At 36.7% G+C, this 23,301-nt stretch overlaps 1 protein-coding gene across 1 annotated transcript in view; it reads left to right on the top strand.

Moving 5' to 3' along the window:
* Positions 1-23,024, top strand: part of LOC307167260 (NLR family CARD domain-containing protein 3-like) — a gene marked incomplete at both ends in the record, with an annotated part of 36,735 nt that extends 13,711 nt beyond the window's left edge. Inside the window, 3 exons of the mRNA XM_079886248.1 lie at positions 5,337-5,510; positions 7,774-7,947; positions 22,847-23,024. Coding sequence (XP_079742374.1) covers positions 5,337-5,510; positions 7,774-7,947; positions 22,847-23,024 — 526 coding nt within the window. The remainder of the gene's footprint in view (positions 1-5,336; positions 5,511-7,773; positions 7,948-22,846) is intronic.
* Between the last annotated feature and the right edge of the window lie 277 nt (positions 23,025-23,301).

Raw genomic sequence — 23,301 nt, 5'->3', positions numbered from 1 at the left:
AGCTGACTGTGAGCATCGCGAGAAGCTGTCTGTGAGGACGCTCCGCTCTCGCCGGGTGTTCTTTGAGGAGGACGGTTCGGTTCGCGCTCCCCGAGGTGCGGGTCCCGCTGCTGATGAGGCATGGTGGCGACTCACATCTTGTGATTCGCAAATGGATCTGACAGCGGGGTTTGAGACGGGCCCAGCTCTATGTCAGCCTTCACCTGCCAGATCCAGTGCCTTATCTCAGGGAGAAGCACGCTCTGCGGTTTCTCCTCCCCGGGATGAGGCACCAATGCTGCGATTATCCAGTTCTGAGGAATTGGATGTCGTTAGTGTTGATGCAGGGGATTATGAGTCTTTGCCAGCTCATACCTCTGTTGACGAGGAGCTTATGGAGGTTTTAACTCACGCTGTTGCTAAATTAAATATTGACTGGCCAGCCGAGGATCATGAAAGTGAGAATAAAAAGAGTTTACTAGAGCTTACAGAGACACTGAGGTGTCGAGATCGTTTCCTTTCGTGTGTTCAATCCCCAAACTTCTAATTACAGTAATGTTATGGGTGTTAAGCATCATGGTTATATGACAATGCCTTGGGCTGAAGAGACGCTTGCGAGCTATCTATCTCCTGAGTCGGTGTCATCATTAAAAGCCCTGACGTTACCCACCAAGCCATTAAAAGCCACAACAGTGCTGGTGGGTAAAGCTTATTAGGGTGCAGGTCAGGCTGCGGCATTCTTGCATACCATGTCTATTTTGCAAGCATACCAGGCTGACCTGCTAAGGAACATGGATGATTGTGAGGAAGTCAGAGGAGCTCCGCCACAATCGGGGGGACCTGGTTGGCGGTCACAGTCTTAAGCCAGTTAGAGGTAGGCAAGATCTGAGGACTGTCATTATCTCTAAGATAGCTTCAACTAAGAAGAAGTCCTCAGATCTTGCCTACCTCTAACTGGCTTAAGTCTTAACCTGTTAAGCTGCAACGCCACTTTTGAAAAATCCCCAGAAATGACATACCCAAACTTAAACAGATACAGTTCATGAACCCTTTGTACTAAAAGCACAAGTATGATCTCATTTGAAAGCTGACACCTGGCAGTTTATTGTAAATGTAGAATTAATTATTGTCATAATGAACAAAATTGTTATAAATAGCTTCAAAGTTTTGTAAAGTTATTAGAAATTAATTTTTATGAAACATCCTCATGAAAATAAAATTGAAGTTGGCACTGTAGCAATCTAGAAATGCACTACAGCTAAAGCCACATGTCTAAACATTTTATGTTTAAAATCTGAAGATAATAAGTCCAAAACTTTGTATTTAGTTACATGTTTTCCAAGACCATGTCAAATGACTTTATTTTGATTTGACGCTAAAATGCTGCTGATGTTTAGTCATCTTCTAAGTCATCCATTCAGTCTTATTGTCTCTATTGTTTTGTGGTGCAAACGAGCCCCATTCAGTCTCAGTCTCCCCCTGCACACATTCACACCTCTCCAGCCTGGTTATGGCTCGAAATATGCATTTCTTTTGTCTGCATTATAGTTACTAACGACTGGCTATTCACAGGGTTTCAATCCCTAATTTCTTTTATCAAAGTTCTCACTTAACATTTAAAAACTGGATCAAATGCCCTGCTTGAATAATGAAACATTTCAGTAAGCATATTTAGAAAAAAATCATAAAAGGATAACTGCCAAATGTGGCAGGTGCACCTAGAGCTAGCTAGCATGTTAGCTTAGCACACCACCAATACACGACAATTTATGAGATTAAAACCATGTTTGTGCTTCAAACTTAATTTATAACGCAAGTCGAGTGTTTTAAATAATCTTCTGTGATATAATTTCGCTTCAGATAAAAAAATCAGACAGAAAATATATTTTTTTTTTTATTCTGCACAATGATAAAGTCTATATCGATTAGCATTACATTATAAATATAATCTATTATTATGGAAATACCTGACATTACTCGAAGAACACAGGTAAACCAAATATCATTTCAATCATGTTTATTGTCTTCAAAATGTCTTTATCTGCATGTTACAGCGATCTCTGATAGCTTTGAATGTGTTCGAGACTTCCTGGAATGTCACATGATCATGGCTCTTCTTCATGTTCCATAAATGAACTATTATTGTGAATGTAGCGCCCTCAGGCTGTTGGTATGGATTGAAAACACAATACATCACAGTATCCAGCGCTCATAATGATTACATCGACGCATTTGGGCATAAATTCAATAAATATTATTCCTGTCTATAGAAATCTGATGAAAACTTATGAAAATATATCAATATTTCTCCAAGTCTGCACATTTTTGAGCTAAAGCCCTGAGGGACGTTGTTTTGTGTATCGCTGTCATGACGACAGCACAGAGTTTTTTATGAATGGGAGCGGCTGACGCGCATAATTCATATTAAAGGTATCGACTCATTTTTTCATTTCATAACTCCTGACACAAATTAAGACATAACTGTCACTATAAGTTTTTCAGAATACAATAGTGGTCAAATACTGGAACTTAAGTCTTATATCTTTTTAATGATGTATAGTTTGTCAATGTATAACATTAAATCTGATAGTAATTTTTAACTAAATAAAAAAAAAAACGCTTCAGTGCGCCGACGCACTGGTGAAGCTTAACAGGTTAAGCCAGTTAGAGGTAGGCAAGATCTGAGGACTTCTTCTTAGTTGAAGCTATCTTAGAGATAATGACAGTCCTCAGATCTTGCCTACCTCTAACTAAGAAGAAGTCCTGACGACAAGGCTATCAGTCTTCTGAGGGTGGTCCCCTCCGGGGAAGGATGGTTTCGAGAAACCGTTTCTCCTCTGCGCCCTCTGGGGGGGGGGGGGACTCTCTGAGGAGGGTCGCAGCGCTGCCAGTTCGCTTGTTCCCTGCCGGTTCGCCGTTTCAGGGCACCGAAGTAACTGTTCAACCAAATCCAGAGGCCAGTCTCGAGAGACTGGTTCCATTAGTAGAATTTCTGGCAGCGTGGAAACTACTGCCAAATATTTCTCATTGGGTCCTGCATACAATAGAATAGGGTTACAGAATTCAGTTCTGTTCTCGTCCGTCCAGATTTCTAGGGGTCCTCTCCACGGTGGTGGACCTACGGTCTTCTATGAAAGGCTATTGAAAGGGTTCCTCCTCCCAGCAGAGAGTCAGGGATTTACAGCCGTTACTTCATTGTTCCGAAAAAGGATGGGGGGTTGCATCCTATTCTAGATAGAAAATCAGCAAATTCTTTGATAAAGTCTGTATGGTGCCCTGGTGGCCTGTATACAGTAGCCAGCACAAATCTCAAACGTTATTTATCATTTACTCTATATATTGTTATATTTAAGCACCAACACTTCAAAAGAATTATATTTGAAACTAGACTTCATAGTAATTCTGAAAATATTACTATAAATTACAGCAATACTTCCCCCTTTGCCTTTCAGACAAGGTTCATGTTTATAACCGTAATCTTGTGGGGTGGACTCATTTAAAGTAATATAATTGTCTGGTTTTAGCCAGGTTTCTGTCAAACACAGCACATCTAGGTTATAGTCTGTAACCATATCATTAACAATGAGTGCTTTTGGAGTAAAAGATTGAATATTCAGCAACCCGAGCTTTATCATTTGCTCATCTGTATTATATCTGTTTTTTATTTGTTGAACATCAATTACATTTTTACACTTAGATGGGTTTGGAAGTTTTTTGTATTTCCTAATTCGGGGAACAGACACAGCCTCTATATGATGATATCTAGGTGAAAGAGGCTCTATGTGATGGGATTTATCTGACCTTGGTGACATGAGACAACTAGCAGATGGTCGGTTTAGCCAGTCTGTCTGCTTCCTGACCTGAGCCCCTATTCCTGTTTGAGCTCTAAGACTATGTGCCATATTACTAGAGAGAAGAGCAGGCGGAACCGGACAATGTACAGTTAAAAACGCGAACCTGTGAGAACGCTGATGTCATGCACATGCGTATAACAAGTTCAGTCTATAGGTATGCGTTTTTGAATATATGTGCGCAGGCGTGGAGTTCACTAAGCTAGTCGCATCCAAAGCAGTATCTAAAGCCCTTGCACTCTTACAATTAACCTTGTAGTTTCATTTCTGAAACCTTCTCTGCCAGCCTGACTATCTCCTTGCATTTATCACATGTAAATCCTGTGCTGACAGAGAAGGCTATCCTATAAATGTTACATGAAGTGCAAGTGACAATAAGAGGAGATGACATGACTCACCGTGTTTGTTGACTGATCCTACTCACCAAAGGTTTGATGAACTTACTTAGAAAAATAAATAAAGAGCGCACGGATGGCACGCAAACAGGCTAGCGAATTACTAGCGTGTTGTGCTAGCAATAACGATTTAGATTGAAGCTAGCGATGTCAGGTTAATGTGTGATGTTGAGTAAGCTATATTTAGCAGTATAAACAACAAGGAATGATAGTAAATAATGATTCAAAACAGAAAGATATACGAAGCTTACAGATGCAAGCCAACTCAGCAGCAGCAATGCAGACAGGAGCAATCGATCAGACAGGAGCAATCGATCAGCAATCCAAAATCTGTCAAAGTTCACTAAAAGTTATTGTAACACTCTTTTATGCTATAGTAATGTTCAAATGCCCTTGACAAGCATGTAAAAACCATTAATAACTGAATCATTAATATTTTATTTCTATTTGAGCTCTACAAAAAAATATAGCCTATTTAAAAATGTGATTCTCACACGTTTATGAGCTCGGCCACTTGCTGTCAATACGTGCCAGAGAGAGGTTAAATCATTTGGTGATCATTAATGACTTTTAAATCATCAAGCACGTCCCATTCCTTATTGTTCATTTTTCAATAACTTTAAGCAATTCACCCGAAAGCAGATCATCCATCATTTACTGAAATTAAGCGGTAAAGCTCTGAGGTCTCTGACCAGGCTTTAAGAATAAAACAAATACTCGACAAAACACATGCATTAATCTGTTAACCCTCTGAGGTCTAAGGTGTTTTTGGGGTCCTTGAGATGTTTTGACATGCCCTGACATTTGTGCTTTTTCAGTTGCTTATAAACATATTAATGACAAAGGTGTAATTACACTCTATTTAGCACAAACAGGGCTAACATAATATGTGAGCAACATGTATGTACATGTTTGTATTTTTGAGAGAATAATGTTTATGCATGGTTATTGAAAAAACTAAATATTAAAGTTGTATAATATCTAAGGTAAACATTTCTAGTAACTATGCAGTTAATTCTCATACTGTATTTTCAGAAAGTTTTAGAATACATCCTATCAGATCTGTGAGTCTGATCTGAGAGAGTGAAGAGTGTGTCATTCTACTCTACAGGTTGTATGATTGTGGTCTCACAGATGAAGGTTGTGCTGCTCTGGCTTCAGCTCTGAGATCAAACCCCTCACACCTGAGACAACTGAATCTGTCTGAGAATAAACTAGGAGACTCAGGAGTGAAGCTGCTCTCTGCTTTATTGGAGAATCCTCTCTGTAAACTGGAGATACTGGGGTAAGATCATCTCTACCATAAAGACTCGGAGTGAATAAGGATTAATATGTAGATAGTGTATACAATATATCTTTGGTGTAAGCCCCATCCTGTTGGTTCAGCGACAGATTCTTGCTTGAACTGTCAGATCCTGCCGGCGGTAGAAGGCAGCGGTGAGGAGTCTCCCTGAAGAGGAAAATGTACTTAATATGTGTCTTAATATATTATTATCTCCCAAAAGAAAGTAAAACTAACATTTAAATAAACTGGATGAACCACAAACCAGACAACAGATGCAGGTTACAGTTTTTTTATTTTAAATCACAAATGTTTGGTGTAATGCTTGTGCAAACAGACCCTTGTAAAAGCGTGAGCATTTCCTCAAAATGTGTGTGTGCAGCTGAAAAGAGGGAAGTGGTGTGTGTTTCACCTGAACCAGGGCTGTCACCATATCAGATTTATAACTACATGATTATCATGTCCAAAATAACACACAATAACAATATATCACCATATCTATGGAAATCTTGAAAAAAAAAAAAAAATGTTATCAGTCAAATTCATCTTTACTTTGTTTATTTTGTGTTATTTTTGACAAAGAAGAATCACACCATCACACACAAAAGGAACAATTACACTTAATGTGACCAGTTTGAAATTATGGTAACACTTTATCACAAGTTTACAGTAACTCAGCGCTTATAAATCATTTACAAACTATTATAGTTAATAAATAGTATATAATAGTATATAAGCTGTAGTTAATATATTAAGAGACTATATACAAATAGTGAGTTCTTCATTCACTTTCACTGTAATTAACAAAGTGTTATTGTTTAATTAGCTCTTATGTAAAGAGTTAGATAATGCTTCGCTAACAACATATTAGCCATAAATAGTTCTCACTTTAGATTAGGTCACGGAAAATCAGAAAATGTTGTTAAGTGCTTTAATACAGCCTTTATTGGAAATTAATAACATTAATATTAAGTGTTCCTTAAAACGTTTACAAATACATTAAGCTCACACAGACACACACACACACACACACTCTCTCTCTCTCTCTCTCTCACACACACACACACACTCTCTCTCTCTCTCTCTCTCTCACACTCACTCACACACACACACACACACACACACACACACACACACACACACACACACACACTCTCTCTCTCACACACACACACACACACACACACACAAACAGACACACACAAACACACACTCACACACTCTAGGGCTGGGACGATGCACCTATCTCCCGATTCGATACTATCACAATACTTGGGTGCCGATATGTGTTGCGATTTTTAAGAATTGTGATTCGTCAATATTGCGATTCGATATTGCATTGTATTGTTTTTTTGTTTGTTTTTTACACTAGACTATGGAGAAAAGTTCAATCATACACTTATACAGACTGTACATGATGTATAAGATGAGTCATAAGATGAGTTTTATTTCAGAAGCATCATACAGTACTACATTCTCTTGAATGAATAATTCAATAAATACATTTTTTTACAGTCACTTGTCGCCACCTAGTGGTGAAAAAATGTTATTGAAAAATGCGTTATTTTAAGTGCCAAGTTTCTATTAAAAGCTGATTTACTCTATTTTGATCGCTACCGTAGACATGAGTGTTTATATTTGAACTTTAAACTTTTATCCCAGTACTTCTGTGATAATTTGAACTATTGTATCACAGAAATAATGATACTATTATAAGGTTTAAAAGACCTTTTGTGAAGCTGTTTCATGACAACTCTCTCTGGGTCAGCGACAGCGCCAACACAGATTAAAAATTTTGCGATATGATTTTGTCAACGTTTTAATAGACAGAGGAATTGGAAGAAGATCGTGTGTGTGTGTTTGAATGGAGATCACAGTATTTTAATTGATTGTGATTGTATTTTATTGATTCTGGAATAAAAAAAAATCCATTTTAAACCCGTTAACAAAAAAACGCAATAGTTATTCCCAGCCCAAACACACACACACATTCCTTAAAATGTTTACAAATAAATTAAGCACACACACACACACACACACGTTAGATTTCCATGTTTTATGGGGACTTTCCATAGAAATAATGATTTTTATACTGTACAAAATGTATATTCAATCCCTTAATCCTAACTGATGTATTTTAACAACATAAACTAATGAGAATTTGTATATATTCCATATTGACATATATATATTATGTTATTTTATTTTTTAGGTGGTCATGTTTATTTTTGGATATAGGTTTAATGTGTGTCATTGTTCTCTACAGGTTGAGGGATTCTGGTGTCACAGATGAAGGTTGTGCTGCTCTGGCTTCAGCTCTGAGATCAAACCCCTCACACCTGAGAGAACTGGATCTGTCTGAGAATAAACTTGGAGACTCAGGAGTGAAGCTGCTGAAGGATCTGGAGGATGATCCACATTATAAACTGAAGACACTAGGGTAAGAATAGTTTTTAACGATTTTCATCATCATATTTTCATTTAAAGTTCAAATGGCTGTTTTACTCGCTAGAAATAAAAGGAAATTGTATCAGGTTCAGTAACACCATGTGTGTGTGTGTGTGTGTGTGTGTGTGTGTGTGTGTGTGTGTGTTTTGTCAGAGATCATCAGACAATGAGTCTTAAATTCAGCTTCAGTTTCTGTAGGTCTCTGAACTTTAAACTGTATTTAATATTAATTTAATTCTGCTCATACTGTTGTGACTGATTGTGTAAATAATATTAATGTAATTTTCAGCTTTTCCCCTTTAACTTTCTTACTGTGATAATCTGAGATTTGGGTTGTTTGTTATTAACTGATATTAAATTTGTAGTGAATGTAATGATCATTTCTGCTGGTTCTGTATCAGCTGTCCGTTGTGTAAAAGTGACCTCTCATGTGCTTTTGATTTTGTAAATGGACTTTGAGCATCAGATAGAAGCTATATTATTGATTATATAGTTAGTTTTCTTATGAAAAGATGTGACATATGTCATATCTCATACTGCACATGTGACTCTTTGTGTGTTTTATTGTAGAATTATTCACAATGAAGATGACAGTCTGATCTTCTGATGATCATCTGATGGTGAATAAGGATCCACTACAGAGACTCACTGTCACGGTTCATGGGTTCACTGACTCGCCCTCGCTATGTTGTGTGTATGTTTGTGTGTGGTGGGTGTGGCTCATTATCGTTCTGATGAGCGGATCAGCGGCAGCTGTGTTTTCATGATTGGCGTCCTATTTATTGTCTTTGATTTTGTCCTGTCTTTGTCAGATTGTTTTGTGAGCTCACCTGGATATTTCTCCATGTTTGCGGTTCCCCTTGACCTTGTTCCTGGTTCTCGCCTTCGCCTTCTGTGTTTCCTGAGGATCTTCTGAGTCGCCTGGATTCTGCCCATTGCGTCCCTGCGTTACCGAGCACTTCATCATCTCTGCCCACGACGACTGACCAGCATCTCTATCTACTTTTCTGCTTTGTTAATAAACATTCTGTTTTTCACTCGCAACTGGATCTTTTGCCTTCATTACAGAGCCTGACATAACGATCTGACCGTTATGGATTCAGCGAGTGCACCCGGACTACAGGAATTCCTCGCTAACAACGTTCATATGGACCGGCAGGATGAACAGTTAGTCGCCACTGGTCGGGTGATACAAGCTCTGGTAACACAGGTGTCCGAGCTCACCTCTCAACTTCAACAACTGAGAGTGCCCAATGAGCCACACCCATCACACACAATCATACACACAACATAGCGAGGGCGAGTCAGTGAACCCATGAACCGTGACACTCACAGTCAACAGAATCAACAGAGACTTAAGATACAGTGACTTCACTGTTATAAATTAAGACTTCATTTAGATTTCAACGATCCTCTGACAGACCCGATGAGGCGGCAGTGAAACACCGTTTATTTCACTGCAAATTACAGTTTCTCATTCATAGATTAACCATTTTATTTTCTATAAACCCACAGTATAAACTCAAAAAGGTCGGAGTTTTGTTACAGATAAAATATAGATCCTAAATGATTGTGTTGAACCAGCAGAGGGAGACAAAGACTAATGAAAGATTAATTTTTCATAATTATGAGGAAAAAAACTGTTCAAACTCACTTTTTGAAAACAATCAATAGAAGCTTGAGTGTATATATCATGTTTTAATAATAGTTGTATTACATTTGTATTAATGTATTAAAGGGGTCATATGATGTGTTTTCATGTTTTCCTTTTTCTTTAGTGTGTTATGTTGCTGTCTGTGCATGTATAAGATCTGCAAACTTACAAAGTCTCCTACAAAAAGATTTATTCTATCTAATGCCCAGTACACACTGTGTGATTTTGGGCCGTTCCAGACTAAAGATGAGCATCGTGAAACAATCGTGGTGATTTCTGTGGTCATGGCTCCTAAACGTCATACAGTGAGAGCGGTTCACAGACGCCATTGTCACGGTCTTGTGATCATAGATAGCCTGTAATCATTTACTGAGAGTGTCATGATCATCTCACAGTGTGTTGCTGCTACGACCCACATCTACTGACTAGCCAATAAAAATGCAACATGAAATGGCTCATTGCTCGACACAAAATGGCACTAAATCTTAAAACTACTTTCATCAAGCTCCATTTGCAATGTTAGCATGCCAAGGTCACCTCTTTTCTTTAGCCATGACCATGTCCATATTTTCCTCTTTTTACTTCCTCCTCTTTTTTTCAGCGCACATAAAAACCACAATTACCAAAGATTCATCTTGCTTTGCCACTAGCACGTTTCACACTGGCGCCGTTTGTCACGTTCAGCTGAACTGCAGCTTGTGTTACTGCAAATACATACGAGTATCCGATCGATCGGCTTGATCATCTGCATTTTCAGAATCGACTCGGCTCGAACTGATATGGTAAAACTGACGACATTATTAACTGTCTTTGGAAGCTGAAGCTTGCGATTATGGTAAGGGTTACATTTCCAACACAGAAGCTTGAGGTGTTCGGCCAATCACAACGCACTGGGTCAGCTGGCCAATCAGAGCACACTACGCTTTCCAGAAGGAGGGGCTTTGTAGAAATCGACTACAGTAGGAACAACAGGAGCTACAATAATGTACAGTATGTGAATAAATAAATGTGTTTAAAACATTAACCCTCAGGGGTCTGAGGTGTTTTTGGGGTCTTTGAGATGTTCTGACATGCCCTGACATTTGTGCTTTTTTTCAGTTGCTTATAAACATATTAATGGCAACAAACAGGGCTACCATAATATGTGAGCAACATGTATGTATTTTTGAGAGAATAATGTTTATGCATGGTTATTGAAAAAAACTAAAAATGAAAGTTTCTGAAATAAGGCCTCAAAACACATACTAAATATGTGTCCACAAGACTTCTGAATAATGCATTTTGTCACCTAGAGTTTTTTCTTCAAAATGATCTAAAAATCATCCTCCCTTATCATTCACATAAAACAATGCATTGATTTAAATTTTGTAAGACACTTTTTGTTTGGAAAGGCAATATGCGAGTGGGTGTCAACGATCCAACTCCATCATGCATATAGAGTGGTTCATCATGCTTAATGAGCCATTCATTCAGGTGTGTCACTGAGCCACAGGAAAGAATGCAAGGACTATATATATATATACAGTGCTATGCATAAGTTTAGACACCCATGCTAAAGTTGACTAAAAAGAGGAATAAAAAATCATCTTTTGGAAATTGAACTTAATGCCTTAATTAAAAAAAATTAGGAAAAATCAAGACACCAATTTTCTTTGTGAATGAATAATGTATCGTAAATAAATAAATGTTCTTCCTTAAAATACAGGATGCATAAGTTTGGACACCCCTATGTTAAATTCCCATAGAGGCAGGCAGATTTTTATTTTTAAAGGCCAGTTACTTCATGGATCCAGGATACTATGCATCCTGATAAAGTTCCCTTGGCCTTTTGAATTAAAATAGCCCCACATCATCACATAGCCTTCACCATACCTAGAGATTGGCCAGGATTCTCCATGATTCTCTCTTTCTTCCTCGCTTCTTATTCTCTGATAGTTATCATTGCAATATGTTACAAGACAATGTTTTTATTTTCAAACATTAGGTCATAGATCCTAAATAATGTGCCTTAATATTGTTATGATAAAGTCACTAACAAAAACATTTAAATTCAGACACTCTCAGGGGAATCTTGTCCCGACTGTCATCTGAAGTTTAAAGAGTCTACGGTATAATATAAAGGGACAATAATGTCTAATAAATAAAATTTTGGTTCATTATTTAACAAAAAAGGCATTTTAACATAATATTAATAAGTTACTAATATTACTTAAATCAAGTTAATGATTAAATAACAATTAATTAATTAATACAATTATTATTATTGTGAATTATTTTTAATTAATGAGGGAACATCTTACCACTAACTTTATCAAAACTGTTCCAATGCTATAAATCTCACAAATGTTGATGTTGAGAGTAAATGTTGAAATGCTGAGATGAGATTTAGTGTCTTCTAGGAGTGTGTCGATACACTGATCTAACGAGACGAGACACGATATTGGGTTCACGAGAACGAGACGAGACCATATTTTAACACTATTTTTAAGAAATCTTCAGTGACGAAATATATGACTGTCTTTTATTCGACTGAAAGTCACAGAATGCAAAACAATGCAGGGACATTATGTAATGTTTTAACTACTAATCATCTTGAAATGAATGTCACTTCAGTTCTACTTTCTGAGTATGAATTATCATATGCAGTAAAAGACAGAATAATATAATGCAAGCGCTGTAAAAGCTCAAACTCGACTCCGTCTGATGTCTGACAGCTTTTCACCTCCAGGAGAAATATGGTCTGGTTTTAATATGGCGAGATCTGGATTATGTTCTCCGGTCCGTATCCAGATCAGATGGTGGACCTGCACCCTAAAACCAGCACAACGCAGCCCTGAATGTCAAAGTTCAAAAGGTCAAAGGTCAAATGTATTTGTATAGCACATTTAAACACAACCACAGTTGACCAAAGTGCTTAACAATGTCAGGATACACACAAATAAACACATAAACACAGTAGAGAATGTCACAGTAAAAATGTGCAATGTTTTTACTGTATGGTTTTAATTTATCTGATTCTTTCAGGCTCACATTTGTAGATCGCTTTGAAAAAATCATCTGTTAAATGACTAAATGTAATTATAAACATGATTGGATGATGACAAACTTATTTCATATCATACAGATGTGATCAAACAAACTCTTTATGATTTATTATCAGTAACTCTGCGTTTGCTGAAAGATAAATGAAAGACCAAACTGAACAAATGAAGGCAAGGATTAACAAATAAAAAAAAATAAAAAAAAACGCAATAAATTATAGCCTACGGATAAAAACAGACTAGAATTCTTCAAGAATGGTAAAAAAACAGAAAAACATACAGAAGACCAAAAAATGAACAAATGAGTGAACAAATTGAATAATAAACAAAAGCACAAAACGAATTAATAAAAGACCAAAAAATTACCACTTTATTTTCAAAATATTAATCTCCAACAAGCGATCAGGCATCAACGTCTGCTCTCACACGCATGCGCCGTGGTGCTCTCGTGAACGCGCGTCTCTCTCTCTCTCTCTCTCTCTCGTCACACAGAAAGTGAAAGTAAGTTCTCCTGTCGCTATTTTGGAGTAGGGGGAGGCTGCAGACCTGGAGCCGGTAGATCTACGCCCCAGGCAGTTTTACGCCCCTGCTTTTCCAGATGCGTCCAGTAGGGGGAGCCTGTACAGCGACACGAATTGAGGTATATTAAATAATCTGCTAAAGTTATTGTTGTTTAGCAACATAGACTGTAAAAAAAATGCAATGATGCAACATTTATTATTTATAAACGATTAGCTTGATAGAGCTAGGTAGATATCAATTCATTTCTATATATCAGTGGATGGCCTATAATTTATTTCGAGAGACAAAAAGTTCTGGACAGTCAGGTTGATGTTCTGTCTGGCTTAAACTTAGCTAAGTAACCACGTGTAAGTTTAGCTGCCCCTAGTCTTCTCTACTCACTTTCAAAATTAACTTTCTTTTGAATTTTCTTTTGTTGCCTGTCTTTATCTTGCGTGAGATGGCCTCTTCTGGTAAGACTCTGTTTACTCCTTTCTGGTTTGAGTTTCTTATGGAAAATGAGATGATCTAACTATCTAATTTATATCTAAATATACATTTTTCTTAAAGGTCCCATTCCATGGATTATTTTATTATTTTATAATGTTTCCTGGGGTGCCCTTATAATGTTAGTATGTTTTTTAGATCAATTTTTTTTATAATTTAGAAATAAAAGGCATTTTTCCTAGCCTGATTTCATCACCTGATTTGAACACCCTGTTTGAAGGGGCGTGTCTGCTGTGAGACTTCAATGTAAACACCCTCTGCTGTGATTGGCTGACATGCTTGCATATGAAATATCTGGAATTACATGTGGAACTATCTGTAAAACTTTTACTATTACAGCTATTATACGTTTTTACTATTACAGCTATCGGGATTAACGAAGTTTTTTAAGTATTTAGATCTATTTCAATCACATAAAAGGTTGCAGTGATGAGCATTGAGCAGATGACAGCCTGTTGATCGCGTGAAAAAAGATCTTATCATTGCAACGCAGTTTCTGCACTCACTAATGATTTCACCAATGCAAACATGAGGTATATAAATACAGTAAGAGCTTCGTTGTGCAGTGTAACAGCGTCATTGATTTCATAACGAGTTTTGGCAAGTGTCCAGATAAACTCGCGCTGTGTGATTAACAGCTTGGGCGATTGGAAAGGGATTGTTCTTTGATCGCTTTCTGTATATTAATTAAGATTATTTTCATCCTACTAAGAGAAACGATGTGAAGTTGATCGCTACTTCCATAGTAAATCACTACTTACGGCTTGCTGGAATATAGTTGAAATTGTCCCCTTCGTCAGTATGAAACGCTGAGAGAAGCCTGCTTGATATTATCCCAGGTTAGAAAAACAGTCCGTGGTGAAATGGACAGAGCAAACTAACAACTTCGAATTAAACTTTTGCGGTATCCGATTATAAACATCAACCACGTCTGTCGTTCGCCATCAATACACCTGTATTCCTGTGGGCGGAGGTTAGTGAAAAAACGGTTTTAGTGACGTCATTAAAGAAGGAAGTAGAGGGGTGTAGTCCAATCGAGCCGTTTTTTGTAGTCGACTTCTGTTAAATAAAATATCTCGCTTGGCATTGAACTTTGAGCTTTATAATTTTACAGATATTATTTATACTCTAACAACAACATTACACACTAACTAAAGTTTGAAACATGGAATCACGAAGAACGGGACCTTTAAAATAGCTTACTGATCTGGACTAAAATGTAGGCTGTGTGCACTTAATGCAGGATATATCATACTCTGTCTTTATACCAAGTTCTCTTTAACTTGCATCCTGCGTGTTTGCTTTAGCTACTTAAGGAAATTCAAATCTCCCTCTCTCTCTCTCTCTAAACTTGTATAAACTATAAACACCCATCTCTTTTTTAACTGCATTCCAAACCAATAGCTTCTCTAGTAATTAAATGACTTACAGAGACATACATGGACATGTTTTTAATGTCATTTTCAATTTTCTCTGCACAGTCCATCATCAGTGGCCAAAAGAAAAGTGTCTTGACACTTTTTCCAAAAGTGTTCCACCAACAAGTGCCTGTGCCGTTGTACTGTGAAGATCAGGAGCAAATTGATGCAATCCACACTGACCTGACATCAATTCTGGGAAGCACACACACACACACACACACTGTGACAAGATCAAATTCACCATGGATGTCCTTTTTACATTTTTTTAATGTTTAATTTTTTTTTTATTATGAAATACACAGATATGTAACTCAAATTAAAAAGGCAGTTTGTGTTCTCGTAACACTTTCTTTTATGTGGTCTGTGACTCTTAGGGGGTCTACAGTGATTCTGCAGGGTCTCCTATAAGTCTTATAGTTTATCTCAGTTGCTTTGGTGTATTTCTCAGATCACAACTGAAATCACATCATCTTGTCACTGGTGCACATCATAAAAGCAATTTCTCATTCTTTTATACTTTATACAAATTGCAAATGCTTCGGTACATTCATGCAAGAATTGATAATGTACAACCAGGGGTGCCGCCAGAAATTCTGGGCCCTATGGAAACCAAAATTTCTGGGCCCCCTACATTTTTTACAGATAAAATTTAACCCAATAAACATGCCCTGTATACTTTAAAAAAGATACTTAGTACATTGCGTAGTTAAAATGTCTAAAGATGAGTACAAAGCCTACAAAAACAAGAAAAATAAAATAAAATTGTATTATACAAATTTGACTTATAAGTCAAACACACACGTAATAACCATATTATTTCTATTGGCCTATTTAGTTTTCATAATATAAAATATTAAAATATCTATTTTGTAAACTCCTTATAGCCAATGGTTAGGCTACTACAGATGTTTTATTCGGTTTTTTATATTATTTTTTTCTGGGGCATTTTATTCATATTAGAACGTCATGTTTGACATAATCGATCGTAGCAGCAGCACTGATAGAACACACGACACACACGGCAAACTGATTTTGTAATTTTTGAAGCTATAGATTACTTTTTGTTTTGTAAAGTTATCATCATGTGGCGAACACAGTAGATAAGACGTGTTGAGAGGCTTCAATCTTCGTGAAGTTTCGCGCTCAGGGCAGGCTCACCTTGTTCGGCTGAAGGTCCTTGCACACTGAATCCGAAATTTTCCCATGCGTTTTTTCGTATCCGTCATTCTGTGGCTCTAAACTGTCAAAACACCATTCAAACCCTTGTTACGGATGCGAAAAACGCAGAAAATCGAACCCGATCCGATTTTTTTTTTTTTTTTTTTTTTTTTGACGGACGAAAGTTTCGGAGGCAGTGTGCAAGTGTGACTGACATAACGTGAGGTTGTATTTATTTTTTAACGTGCTAAAATATCGGATGCAAATTTCGCACGGGGGGAGAAGGAGGACGTGGGTGTGCAGCAGCCGCTGAATCTGTGTAGCTATTTTTTTTACAGGTGTAGAGACATGATAACCCAGAGATGTTATTATTGTTGGATGTAAATCATAATTCAGTAATTATTTTACTAAGCTAGCTAGATAAAAGCAGGTCATGTAGCAACAAAAATAAGTAACTCTGAAAGTTTTGTAATACAGGAATAGGGCAAGATAACTTTCTTTTTGAAAAACTGTGTGACATACTGTCGACTTCGGCGTTCTCTGTCTTCTCTTTCCTTTCCTTTTTTGATGCCCTAACTTTTGATGTGACATGCCTGCGTGTGTCACTGTCTGCGCTGCATCATAGCAAGTGCAATAAGCAAGAGACGTTACACTAGCGATCGTAGCTCGGACAGCGCAGGTGGAATGAACCATTGTAAAGGGGAGGGGTGTGACTGAAACAGTAAATACATTATTTGTTTTTTAAATATTAAATATATGGTCAAAACGGACAAAATACAAATTTAGTGCATGAGGGGCCCTAGCACATTTAATGTACGTATAAAAAAGAGAAAAGAAATAAGAAAAGAAAAAGGGGGTCTGCTCTTCTGGGCCCTAAATCAGCCTGGGCCCTTAGAATCGTCCTAACCTTCCACCCCTTTACGGCGCCCTTGTGTACAACTGTCTGCTGTTTCCTACATTATCAACTCTTTATGTCATGTTGATCAAAATATAGGCCTATTATACTATTTCTCTGTTGAATTGTCATACTCCTCAAAACATCATAGGCATTAGTTCCTTGCATAAGTCATTAAATGCAAAATGGTTGAGTTGTCATAAACTGTTAAGCATGTTTTCAATACATTTCCATTAGACTATTTTGTAAATGTGTCCTGAATTGATGAATTGCGGAGGTGTATTTAGAATTTCACTAATGGAAATAATGAATTGATAAATTAGGAAGCAGCAAGGCAATTCATAATCAATTGCATGAATTTACCAAAGCATTGGCAATTTGTTCAAAAGTAGTTATGAGAATTTCAGTAGTGATCTGAGAAATGTACCAAAGCAACTGTGATAAAAAATTAAGGATTCAGGAATTTTTTTCAAAATTTAACAGTGAGTCCTGCTGCGTGTGAATTTGACAAGACCAAATTTACCATGGATGTCCTTTTTACATTTTTTTCAATATTTAAATGTTTTTTATCAGTGAGCAGAAACACTTTGACAGGAGGATAGAAAAAAAAGTTAAAGAAGAGTGGCAAGCCATAGGGAAGTCATCTACAGGAGTCATCATAATTCATAAATGGTGTTGATAAATAATGTTTTTGTGAACAACAATATTGTCTCTTTCTTCTAAATGGCCCTCGGAATTTTAGAAAAGGGTTAAATTGTGTTTGTCTTCATAAAATGCTATAGGACACTGTTTTGTAGCTGATGACCAATAGTGAATAGTACAGCAGATATTTAATCAAGGATCCATATGATTAGACGGTGCTGTATGTCTAATGGGCTAAATATGGTTAATATCTAAATGTAACTTTATATAAATTCACAACAACATATTTCACTCAGTCTCCTGTATATAAAAACATACAGTGAATATTCTATATTCAATATTCAATGAACTATTCTACAGCAGGTCATATATAAATATTCTACAGTAGGTCATATATCATTACTTGTCATCTGATCCACCTGTGTGCATTATTAATTTTTTAATTCACAAAAATAGTCTTCTGTAGGCTGAATTTAAAACAAACAGTCATCTGTAGGCTGAGTGAAGCGAGTGAAGCCCAACTGAATATCCACAGATATTTTAATCCATTGTGCAGATCTACACTGTAACGTTTATATTTAAATGAACAAAAAAACACAAAATTGGGCAAAGTCTATGAACGGGACGGTTATTAATGTGTACGTTTTGAGCGTCGATTTAATGGTGTTATTTTCGCAGTATATCCCCCTACTGGACGCATCTGGAACAGCAGGGGCGTAAAACTGCCATGGGGCGTAGATCTACCGGCTCCAAGTCTGCAGCCTCCCCGTATAGCTATTTTGAGCAGGAAAAATACCAATACGACACGGAAAAACAGAGCATCAAAGTGTTTATCAACGTTTAAGAAGGAATTTCCGTGTATCTTTATGATGTTAAAGCTGGAGGATTAGAGATCCTGTATCTTGTAAAAGTTTGATCAAGGTGAGTGTTCATGTGTGACTTCCTTATATTAATATGAATTTCTGAAAGGTCATTTTACGTGATTGTTTGTTTGATATAAAATATTTTATTAAGGGTTTCTTTCACTTCAAGGTTTTTTTTGTGTTTGGTGATGTTTGTGATTGTTCAGAAGTGTAACAGTTTAAATGTGTAATATAGGCCAAATCACACCTCGCAGAAAAACGGCTTTTTTTATCGGATCAATGTGTGTCGATGTGGATCAGTGTGTGTCGATGTGGGTAGAGGTTTGTTTTCTTTTTCACCTGAACATGTTCAATCCGCGTTTCTCGGTGTCAGTTATTTTTCATAAATTCTAAATCAAACGGTGTTTGTGTTTGCAGTGCGAAAAGGCCCAATGAGCTTGAGTTAACGCAGTCACGTGATCCTTTTACCCACTCCAGATATGTTCAGCTAAATTATGAATGTTGTTTAATTTAATCATTTAATTTAGTGTGTGAATGTCTCTTCATTCAGAGTCAGTGGAGGAGATCAAACTCATCAGATTCTCCTGTATCTTCATCATGGCTGATTCACAAGGATCCAGAGATGAAGATTCTCCTCCAGGATGCAGGTACTTTCAACAAACACTGTTAAATATTGTTACATCACAGAAAAAGATCTCACAGATCACAGAAATGGTTTACAGGAAAAAAAAAATTGTTTTCATAAAGAATGAACAGAATAATCTAAAGGATTAAACGGTTAGTTCACCCAAAAATAAAAATTCTGTCAGTAATTACTCACCCTCATGTTGTTCCAACCATGTAAGTCTTTCGTTCATCTTCGGAACACAAATTAAGATATTTTTGATGAAATCTGACGGCTGCATCACTCCTCCATAGGCTTTCAGAGGGACCGAAACTCGTCGGCCCAGAAAAGTTATTAAAAACATTGTTAAAATAGTCCAAGTGACTACAGTGGCTCTACATTACGTTTATCATGCAACGACAATACTTTTTGTGCGGAAAAACAACAAAAATAACGACTTTATCCAACTATTAGTGTTCTTCAATGTGGGCCTCTGACGAGAGTTCACGGGAGCGCCATGACGCATGCGCGAGAACTGAGATTACGGCGTTCTTCTTCTATTGTTACTGGCTGCTCACTCCTTAGGAGTATTACCGCCATTTACTGTACAAGATCATAGATATCATATAATAATATGATATCTATGTACAAGATGACGTCCCGACATTGCCGGAAGCGCAAAACGGTCTGTTTATAAGCAGAGGAAGACGCACGCTGTAGAACGAAGAAGAAGAAGAAGAAGAACGCCGTAATCTCAGTTCTGGCGCATGCGTCGTGGCGCTCCCGTGAACTCTCGTCAGAGGCCCACATTGAAGAACACTAATAGTTGGATAAAGTCGTTATTTTTGTTGTTTTTCCGCACAAAAAGTATTGTCGTCGCATGATAAACGTAATGTAGAGCCACTGTCATCCTGCTTAATCATTCACATAAAACGATACATTGATTTAAGTTTTGTGAAACACTTTTAGTTTGGAAAGGCAATATGCGTATGGGGCGTAAACGATCATGCATATTTAGTAGTTCACACCTGATGAGACAATGCCCCTGCATACTTAATGAGCCATTCATTCAGGTGTGTCACCTATAGCTAACTTAAATATACAAGCTTCATAAAAATGATCATTCTAGAAGAAATTTCAGATGGCATTTAGAGGCTTTTGCATCTGAACTCTTCATATATTCACACACACACACACACACACACACATATATATATATATATATATATATATATATATATATACATACATATATATATGCATACACACACACATATGTGTATATATTTATACACAAATATACATTTTATTTATATTTTTTTATATACTTTTTTTTTTTTTCACAAATTGTGCTTGCAAATTGTATAATATCCAAGGTAAACATGTCTAGTAATTGTGCAGTTAATTCTCATACTGTATTTTCAGTTTTGGAATATTTATCCTCTCCCCAAATTTGTTACTAATAAAACACAATACAAATTATTAAAAGAAAAAAAAATTATATTTACCTTTTAATAGTTTGTTTACATCTACCTTGTAAATATATTTTTTTATTAAAAAGGTTACAATTACAACAACAATTCAAGTGTAATCTTACAGTATATTCTACAGTAAAAACTGTACCCAAATCTAGTCAACAAAATGTTGTCTTTCATATTTTGCCTGACTGTAACGTTGTTTTTATGAGATATTAGGGCATATAAATGTTAATTTGCAGTTTAATACGTTGCTTATACAAATAGCCTACATTTTATTTCAACATATTTCGATTTTTCTTTCTTTTCTTCTTTTCTTTTCTTTCTTTTTCTTTTCTTTCTTTTCTTTTCTTATTTTTCTTTATTTGGCAAAAAGCACAACACTTTGTTTTTATTGTGAGTATACACAAAAATAATACACATTTAACAGAATCGATTGATGTATGAAACTCCTATGGAAAATCTAAGTCAACAGAGTATTTATGAGTTTCTTTTACACTGATAAAAAAAAAGCGAGCTGGTATCGCCGGCGATACCGCCGACCTCAGGGGGTTAATAGACAGACGAATTGGAAGATCACTGTACAAAAAAGTATATTCAATCCCCTAATCCTAATTAATGTATTTTAACAATGTAAACTAATACTTGCAGGGCTGGACTGGGACAAAAAATCGGCCTTGGCATTTTGGCCCAGACTGGCCCACTATATGATCATAAACACCACCCATCTTTGCACGCCCTTAATTATATGCATACCAACTCCTATTCCTTAAAACCACTAATGCCATGTAATGAGTGAGTATAGGAATGAGTGAAAATTTGACATTTATTAATACAGTTGAACTATACTCCACAGTGATGAATCCTAAAACAAGCTATAAGCTGCATTGGCATAGCAATACCAGTGTTTCTCTCAGGATTTTGGGTAAAACTGTGGTGGGTGGACCTCGGTCCTTCTAGGGGGGTTCGGGGGCATGCCCCCCGTGAGAAAATTTTGTGCATTTTAATGTTAAATTCATCAATCTGGTGCACTTTGAGAGTTCAAAATTAAAAGCTCCAACCCATATTCAGTGTGCAAATTAAACGAAAAATTCAAACCTCTTTTAGTTACAGTGTCTATTTACATTACACCTACTACATAATAATAGTTTTAATATTAATCCAATGACAGTAATAGCCATATTTTGTAAAACAAATGCACTAAAAAATAAAGGAAACTTTCATAATTAGTTTTGTACCAATTTCTATACTTGAAAGAGATAAGCACATGATCTTTTATTTTGACGCAAACTGCATCAAGCTTTTATTTTGGCGGAAAACATGGTTTACAAACGCCTCTCATTAAATTTCTAGTGAATTGCGGTAATCGTCAACTATGCAATGTGGAAAAATCTGTAACTGGGTTATGGGTTCCTACACTCATGACATAGCTTAAGTGTTTTGAAAGTAGTTCTGCTTACCGCAGGCTCTACACTTTCTCACTCTCTCCTGATCCTCCTCACTATCATCATCTGCCACAGGAGCTGATGACGGTTAGAAAACATATATTTTGACATATAAAGTGTCTGCTTTAAGGGCCTGGTTCTATTTTTTCACGCTATTTCTCTGCACATTCCTTGTGTTTCTTCTCCATCTCTCAGACTATTTTGACAGATACACATTGACACTGCTGCACGCTCGCTCACTCGTTTAAAGTTGTGATTGGGCCAGCCCAGTGTCAATCAAGAAAAGAGCCAATGGGCCGCTGATCTACGTGTTTCATGGGCTGGTCTGTCAGAAAAAAAAAACTACCACTGACTTTTTTTGACCACTGCATTACACCGGTACAAACCCAGCGCCGCCAATTAAGCAAAACAAAACAAAACAAAACGAATGGGCCGCCGATGTACAAATTGTATGGGCCGTTAAAAAATAAAAATAAATAATAATAATAAAAATTATGTATGAGTATGAGATGTATCGGCCCAAAAAGCACGTCGGCCCACCGGGCAAATGCCCGGTATGCCCGATGGCCAGTCCAGCCCTGAGTACTTGTATATATTTCATATTGACATTATTATGTTATTTATTTTTTAAGTGTTCATGTTTATCTTTGGATATAGGCTTAATGTGTGCCATTGTTCTCTACAGTTTGAGGGATTGTGGTGTCACAGATGAAGGTTGTGCTGCTCTGGCTTCAGCTCTGAGATCAAACCCCTCACACCTGAGAACACTGGAGCTGTCATATAATAAACTAGGAGACTCAGGAGTGAAGCTGCTGAAGGATCTGGAGGATGATCCACATTATAAACTGGAGACACTATTGTAAGAATAGTTCTTAACGATTTTCAAATGGTTGATTTACTCACTAGAAATAATGTGTGTGTGTGTGTGTGTGTTGAGCTTCATTTTTGCAGGTCTCTGAACATTAAACTGTGTTTAATATGAGTTTAATTCTGCTTAGTGTTGTTGTGACTGATTGAGAAAATAATATTAATATTATATTTTATGGAAGTAAAATAATGCCAAATGTTTTTGAAACAAAAAAGCCTGTTGAATTGCACTACTTGAAAAAATAGGCATTGCATTAACAATGCTTCCATTTT

Source organism: Squalius cephalus (genome assembly GCF_949319135.1).
Source record: "Squalius cephalus genome assembly, chromosome: 11".
In the NCBI taxonomy this organism is placed as follows: Eukaryota; Metazoa; Chordata; class Actinopteri; order Cypriniformes; family Leuciscidae; genus Squalius; species Squalius cephalus.
Note: the sequence above shows the minus strand (reverse complement) of the source record. Positions and strands in the feature narration are given on the sequence as shown.